Source organism: Aplysia californica, unplaced genomic scaffold, assembly GCF_000002075.1.
Source record: "Aplysia californica isolate F4 #8 unplaced genomic scaffold, AplCal3.0 scaffold01051, whole genome shotgun sequence".
Taxonomy (NCBI): domain Eukaryota; kingdom Metazoa; phylum Mollusca; class Gastropoda; order Aplysiida; family Aplysiidae; genus Aplysia; species Aplysia californica.
The window spans coordinates 79,647-87,387 of record NW_004798321.1 but is presented as its reverse complement, the minus strand read 5'-3'; the positions used below and the strand labels follow the sequence as shown (position 1 = coordinate 87,387).

Genomic DNA, 7,741 nt, shown 5'->3' with positions numbered 1-7,741 from the left:
ACACACACACACACACACACGTATTTTACCACACATTCATGCACATGATCCTCTTACATACTAGTGAGAAAAAAAACAACGCTTTGACAAATACCGTGTTGTTCTGCAATATTTATTACGCCTAATCTTGTCAACATAAGGACTTCTGTGCGATACACAATACATGTACAGACTTCACCATAAGTTAAGGAAAACCTAGACAGACAGCCTTGACTTTTAAAAAATCAGAAAAAAAGACAGCAAGGAATGTTTCAAAACTTTTTTCTCTGATAGAATCTAGTGTTAATGGGTTGCCAATGCGTACTGCAATGCTTCCAAAAGAGGCAAAACCATCACGGTCTGCACGGAAATCCTCCAGGAATTTTAGCCAAATTTACTGGTTTTTAATCGCCTTGTGTGCGACACCACGGAGATTCCTCAGTTAAAATTTCTGGTGCACGTGATAAACGTACGTACGGTCTCGAAGTGTGCTCACTTTGGTGGCAATATATGCCGCCGTTTGCGCAAAATCCAGTATCGCATCAACGTGCCGCCCAGACGAACGCTGAGAGACTTTGATCGTGCCAAAGCTGTGGCATGGCTGCATGATGGAGTTGGAGCCCGAGAAGTAGTCCGAAGGCTTGCAGTGTCACACTCTGTCATTGTCCGCCGGAGGCAGCGCCATCAAGCCACTGGATCAGTCCAAGAACGCCCACGAGCAGGTTGACCGATAAAGACTACTCAGAGTGTTTACAAGTGGTCCTTAGCTTATGTTGAAGTCTGCACATACCCAGCAAAACGGTACACAGCTAAAGGAGAGAAAATACAGGCTGCAACACAAGTACAGGCGACACAGTTCCAAGTAATATTAATCATTTCGTGTTATCCTACCATCAAAAGCAAATCATCTTTTAAACTAACAAACAATCAAACAAACAAACAAACAAACAAACACACATACAAGCCTACAAAAGGACAGACAGACGGACAAGAGACATACAGACAAATAAACAACAACAAAAAAACAACTACAGAACACAAGTCAAACAAAACAAAACAAAGACAAAACGTATAAAAGAAACAACAACAACAACAATAACAACAACAACAACAACAAACAAAACCTTCTAGAAAAATGAAGGATGTGTGCAAGAAGTGTTGAAAGGTTTCATTAATCTATATAAAAAAAGAAAGATGCGAGCTTTCGTTAGTTTCGTGGATAGTTCTTCAAAGAGACACTCAATCGTATGATCTCTAGATTCGCTTCTCATTCATTCTCTTGTCCTGCGCTGACAAAAGAACTGCCTAAAAGTGAGAAGGAATTCTACTCTGTACTTGGAGTTGTAGTTGAAGTAGACAAAAATGTTCACAGCTGCATTGCCAACAACCATGAGCTCCTGCAGTGAGGAACAAACTCTGTTCAGGTATTTGTACTGGCGGAAGTCGTTAAACTCGGGGAAGAAATAGTTGCAAAAAGTCATGACGATTTCCGGCAGGTTGCACGCAACAAAGATGGCCGCCACAAGATTGACTGCCTGAACCACACGCATCTCCTTCCCACCGAGTTTGTTGGCGTCTGCTGAGCTTTTGCTCTTGTTGACTTTTCTGCTGTTAGTTGACCTCTCTGTGACGTCAGCATCTCTCTCTGACGTCATTTCCTTGCGCTTTCTCGTCGCCTGTTGCAGTTTGACCGTCATCACGACCATACAGAAAAGCACAATGACCTGTGCCACAAAAGGAAGAACCACTCGGTTGAACATTCTGAAAATGTTAAAGACTATCAGACGGTGAGCCACATAGGAGTACACGTACTTGCTCCGGTTTCTGGCGGGGTCAAAGGTCATCTTTAGCCCGTGACTCGTGAAGGTCGGGATATAATACACAAACATCATGACGTAAATGCACACCAAGATGATCAGGGTTCTGGAACGAGTGAAAACGTTCTTGAACATCAAAGGAATAGCGACGCAGCAACATTTTTCCACGGCTGTGAACACTGTGGTGATTATGGAAATGTCTAGAAACATATAGGAGTACCAGACGAGAAGGTAGGCAATGGTTTCCATCGAGACTGTCGGGCCTAGCCGAAACGCTTGAGACATTATGCTGAACATTCGCATCAACAGAAAAAAGGTGAGGAATCCCAGATCGGAGATGGACAGAGCGAAGAAGACGATGGTGACGCTGTCCTCCAGCCTCATCCTCGCGAAGACGACCAAGTTGACGACGTTAGAGCTGATGCCGAAACTCAGGATGATGACCTGGGGGGGAGACAGACGAGGGAAATTATACTGTAGTAGGGTATCAGGTACTTCAACATAATTTGTCGTCATGTAGTAGGGTAAATCTACCCGATATTTCAACCAAAGATCGTACATAACAAGATGGTTCGCTCCTCTCTTTGAGTCATTAAAAAAAAAGTGTCCTAAAAATCCGGTGGCGCCCTCTTCGAAAAAGCGCGGACTTTGCGAACAGTTACCCTACCTGTGTGAAAAATCATAAAAGCAAAGCTAACAAACAGTGCTATTCCTATTCTTCTTCTGGAGAAACGAAAGAGAGCTTTAAAACAAAGACTACAGCGCCATCTGAAGCAATGCGCGGACTTACGCGGACATCTTTTAGGCTGAGTGAACTTTCTTGTTATGAGCGACCTTTGCTTCAGCATAATTTGTCGTCATGTAGTAGAGTAAGTAAAAATAAAATAGAAACAACAGAAATGTGGTTTCTAAGGAGATTACTGAGGCCCAGCGTGCAGGTCGTGCACGTTAAAGATCCCATGGTGGTCCAAAAACTGATAATAGTAGGCCTCGGCCACCACCGGGGCAGAATTAATTCCTAGCGAACTGAAAATGTTTAATGTGTCCCGCGCGCTCATATTGACCTCACGCAGTTGTGAGCGCCGTAAAACACTTACCAAAACAAGCAAGAGTCAAAGTTGATCTCAGCCACGTACATATGATAGTACATGTATGTAAGTATTATAAGTACCGAGCAAGATTCAGGACACGGGCATTCAATGCGAAAACTGAGCTGCTCTTTGTGTGGTCCATATGAGGGGTTGTGGGTGCCAGGTTAGGGATAAGGTTAGGCTTAGGAATGTCTGAAGGCAGGAGCACCAAACACCTAGCAACAGGAATGCAAAACCTTAAGGAGATTGGGGAGATTAGTTTTAAGGATAAATGATAAAATTTATAACTCCCACCCCTTAAAGGTTCTACGTTTGGAGAAAAATGAACTTAAAAAAAATTCTTGCATGCCCTGTCGCAGAGTTTCCTTGGTGTAAACGTCGGTTTTGAACGCTTTGTCAAGGGAGAATGACAGCATTTTGAAAATGGAAGACCGTTTTCCTGTTTAGACTTATTAAAACCCATTTTCTGTTACATTTGTGGATTCAGGACTCTGTTCAATTAGTCTAGGACATATTTTTTCCGTCAAGAGATGCCCCCCCCCAAAAAAAAAGAACTCACCCCCCCCAAAAAAAAACCCCCAACAACAACAAAAACCAACCCCAAACAAAGCAACTAATGATCTTATTGTGTTGCAAATGCCGTAAAACTCTTACTAAAATAGAAACAATTAAATACATAAATAAAATAAAAACCCCAAAAAACTGTGCCGGGGACAAACCTGCAGGATAAACTCGACCACGAGCTTGAAGGTGAAGGCCTCGTGTGCGTCAATGAAGCCCTTCCTCTCCACGCACACAGAGCCCGGGCCGACAGAGGGCGATGAGGAGTCACAGTCGGACATGTTGCCGGGCATGTTGCCGGACATGTTGCCGGGGATGTTGCCGGGCATGGCAGACCCTCCAAATGACATGACGACGGTGGTGAAGTCAGGCTCTGGGCTGTGATCCAAGTACGTGCTTACCACGAGAGTCGACAAGGTAGTCATGGTAGGTAGGAGGCTTTGTGGGGGGAAAACAAAACGAAACAAATCAAAATAATATAAAACAAACTAATAGTGTTGACCTTTCGATGCTTTTTAGACAAACAAATATCCTTTGTTCCCTCAAATAAAAATATCAGTCTAAAGTAAAAGACCTAAGTTTCTGATCGTTTTTACGCCAAACTACATTCTGTGCACATCGAGAAAGGACCATCAGCAAATATTTAAAAATTAATCATGGAAGTTGACGTCAATTGGACTGAGAAATTAATAAGTACAATTGAAAGCAAACCTTCGCTGTACAATACAGCTTTGAAAGATTATTCTAGCAGATATTTAAAAACAGAGCACATACACATGCTATCTCTGTCAATTCCATGCTCAAAACGAATCGTTAATATCAAAGTCTTAAGACGCTAGAGTATTAGCGCGGTGCGGCTCAAGTGGAAGTGAAATTCGGCGACAAAACTGACTAAACGGTCTAAAGACAGATTTGTCTAGGTGCGGTATACGCCTTACTGTTTGGTGTTACGTTTTAGTCCAACGGGGGGCAACAACAAAAAAGCGAAGAAAAACAACCTAAAAAACCCCGAAAGGTATACAGCGAGATGTGAGATTTTTTTTTTAGTAGAGGGTTTTATGGCGCTCGCAAAGGTCATATGAGCGCCAAGGGGTGGGTGTCAACAGAGAAGGCTTTACAGGGAATCAGGCCTACTCTGCTCACCTCTCTAGCCTCAGCAGCACAAAGTGTGCTTCAATTATCAAGGCACCCCGGAAATAGCGAGTCACAAGAGTGTGACAAACATACAAAAGAAGTAGAGGAAAATGACAATAGTAAGGATTAGGAAAGAAAAAGCAGCAGTTCCCTGTTGTAGATCAGGCACAGTTATGAACTGACATGATGGATCAGCCCATTTACAATTCTACTGTGCTTGAACGAGAAATGTCCCCCCTTTGGGAATGGCCTAAAGATACTACAGTCAGTGGCACTGCCCCGGGGATTGTGAGATTTCTGCTTCCCTTTTGTCTTCCACTCGAGGTGAGCGAGCCTGTCGGGTCAGTTTGATTGAACAACGCCCGGACCACCCTTTATGACGCTTTGTGAGATCTATAGGGCTCTTTTCGTCTATGCAGACGGTCAATTTAGCTTAAGATGGTCTCAAGGTTTTCTTCATGCAGCTTCTTTCATGGCTAATTCCTATGTTTGAAGCGCAGATTCTGTCTCAGAGCTTGCATGTCAGTGACGTAGATCGAAGCTCTGTATTTCCGCTGTTTTCCTTTCGTCGTTGGCGCTTCTCAGCCTGGTTGTTTCTAAGGCTGCTCTCTAGCATTTTAGTTCTTCCCTTTATAATATTCCTCCATGTTTTCCAGTCCTCAGCTATTTCTTCCCAGGTGTTAACATCTACTCCAAGCTTAGATAAGATGTTTTTGCAGGTGTCTTTGTACCTCAATTTTGGTCTTCCACTTTGTCTCTTTCCCTAGGCTAGTTCTCCATAGACAAGTTGCTTCGGGATCCGGTTGTCATCTATTCTCTTGACATGACGCTTTGTGAGATCTAGATCAATTGATAATATTAATATAATTATTATTGGCAAAGCAATTATTGTTCGGCACTTATATGACCTTACTGTGTTGCGAGTGCCGCAAAAATCTTACTAAAACTAAAGCAATTATTTTGAAACAGTCTGTCTACTAATGAGTGAAACCTCACTTCGTACGCCACTGCAGGATGAACACAAAAACAAAACAAAACAAAATAGAAACTATGTATCTTCCCGCGAAACAAAATGTTCAGGTAAAAAAACAAAACAACTTCCCACGAGACTGAAATCTGTTTTTAAAAAAAAGAAAAAAAAAGCGGGTGCCGACCTTAATTAGACGAAACTGCAGATTTCGTCTCCACTTTCTGCCCCCACCCCTCACCTCCTTTGCCCCCTCTTCTGGGCTCCTGACTCTTTCTGCAGCCTTTCTACTGCTACCACTTGGCTCCTTCTTACTGCTGTCTTTCTGCCACACCCCTGATCTTCTGGTAGGAAAGATCTACACCTAGCCTTCTCGGACAAGGGCGAAGAATCTTGGAGGTCCCGTCTGCAAGTTGCACACGTTAAAGATCTCTTGGTGGTCCAAAGTCGATAAGAGTAGGCTTCGGCCGCCACCCACCTGGACAAAATTAAACGTTTCCTACCATCTGAAAAATGTTTAATATGTCCCGCGCGCTCATATGACCTTATGCAGTTGTGAGCGCCATAAAACACTTACAAAGAATATTTAAAAATTACAGTTTGTCCGTAACAAATGAACCTCTTAGATCCTAGATCCGACTAAAGCTTTTGCCCTCTCTTTTCATGGACATTTGCTAGCATCGACACTTGCTTGACATTACTTGAGTCTAAACTCACTACTCACTTAGCCTCTGGAGCCGATGTGGGTGGAAGTTGACGGGGCAGGCGTTCAGGTAAGGACCTAACGATGAGAGCAAACTTGTGAACAAACTTGTAACTTGAGACTTGAAGCTTTTAAGTAGCTTGTCTCCTTCTAGGTCAGTATGCACTTCTGCCACCAGGTCACCCACTTTCTGATGGCGGCTGTCATTGTCAGTAATTGTCACCCAGTATTTCTACAATGAGAACATTTGCTAAACAATTATTATCTGCCCGATAAGATGGATTTTGTGATTTACTTCATTATACTTGTCGTCACCCTCGCTGTTCTGGTTTTTTTTTTTTTGTGACCAAAGAAAACTTTAGCTTCAAAATTAATTAGTCCCTGAACTTAAAACAACTCCCCCCCCCCCCCCCCCAAAAAAAAATAATTTAAAAAAATTCGGTTAATAGTCAATTATGTACACAGAAAACATACATGAGACCTTTAAAAAAACCTCTAATTGACATTGAACGAAACTAAATTTTAAAAAGAAACAGAAACAAAAATGTATTAAATATGAGACAATTTGTCGTTTTACTAAACGACCTGCTCTTTGAGAGATAGCTGCGCAAAGCTGATATCGATGCCGTAATTACCCCCTTCAACTGTAACACTCTACCCCTCCAACTGTAACTCTCCCGCCTTTTAACTGTCACGCCCCCCCCCCCCCCCACCCAGGTCGATGTCAGCCTCAGGCCACGTCATGCTCTGGAAACCTGCACTGTCGGACATTTGCCCGGAGGCTGTCTCTCTGAGACAACACGGGGAGATAATTATTGTGTCATCAGGACGAGAGGATTGCGTGCGCAAAATGTGGATATTGCTCAAAAAAGATATTATCTTAACCTATGCCGACAAATAGTTCAGCACTATTAAATTATTGACCTTCTTGTCAACGTTTTCGATTTCTGATTTTTCCCCTTTTCTGTTGTTGCTGTATTATTTAATTTATAACACAAAGCATTTCTCACAACCGATGCACGTTCCCCTTTTCTGTTATTGCTATGTTATAATTTATAACACAAAACATTTCTCGCAACTGACTGTAGCACAAGACAGTTGTCCTGAGCAGCTCACGTGATTCAGAGCTCAGTTTGCTGGGCTCCATGATTATATCTTTTGCATGTTCTCCTTTCGCTTTAAAAAAAGTTTTAGTATAGGTTTTACGGCTTTCGCAACTGCATAATATTATGTGAGCGCCAAGGATTGGATGTCAACAGAAAAGTCTTTACAGGGAATCAGGCTTACTCTGCTCACCTCTCTAGCTTCAACAGCACAAAGTTTGCTTCGACTATCAAGGCACCCCGGAAATAGCGGGTCGCAAGAGTGTGACAAACATACAAAAGAAGTAGAAGAAAAAAGTAGAGGAAAAGTTGCGGGATGAAGAAGACAGCGAGACAGCAGAACACCACGCAATCATTAGGAAGCGGAAAATGGGGATCATCATCAT

At 42.7% G+C, this 7,741-nt stretch overlaps 1 protein-coding gene across 1 annotated transcript; it reads right to left on the bottom strand.

The window, feature by feature from the left end:
• Positions 1–1,250: 1,250 nt before the first annotated feature.
• LOC106013607 (adenosine receptor A1-like) lies at positions 1,251–3,873 on the bottom strand. The gene is made up of 2 exons (XM_013089799.1): positions 3,607–3,873; positions 1,251–2,240 (listed from the first exon to the last, which is right to left on the bottom strand). Exons 1-2 carry the CDS (start codon positions 3,871–3,873, stop codon positions 1,251–1,253), a joined length of 1,257 nt encoding a protein of 418 aa, XP_012945253.1.
• Positions 3,874–7,741: the final 3,868 nt, after the last annotated feature.

What these genes read in the sequence shown, in the direction of transcription:
- LOC106013607 (XM_013089799.1), bottom strand. Translation starts at nt 3,873, where the DNA reads ATGACTACCTTGTCGACTCTCGTGGTAAGCACGTACTTGGATCACAGC. An exon ending in TGGTCGAGTTTATCCTGCAG is followed by an intron (nt 2,241 to 3,606) that starts GTTTGTCCCCGG and finishes TCTCCCCCCCAG; the next exon opens with GTCATCATCCTGAGTTTCGG.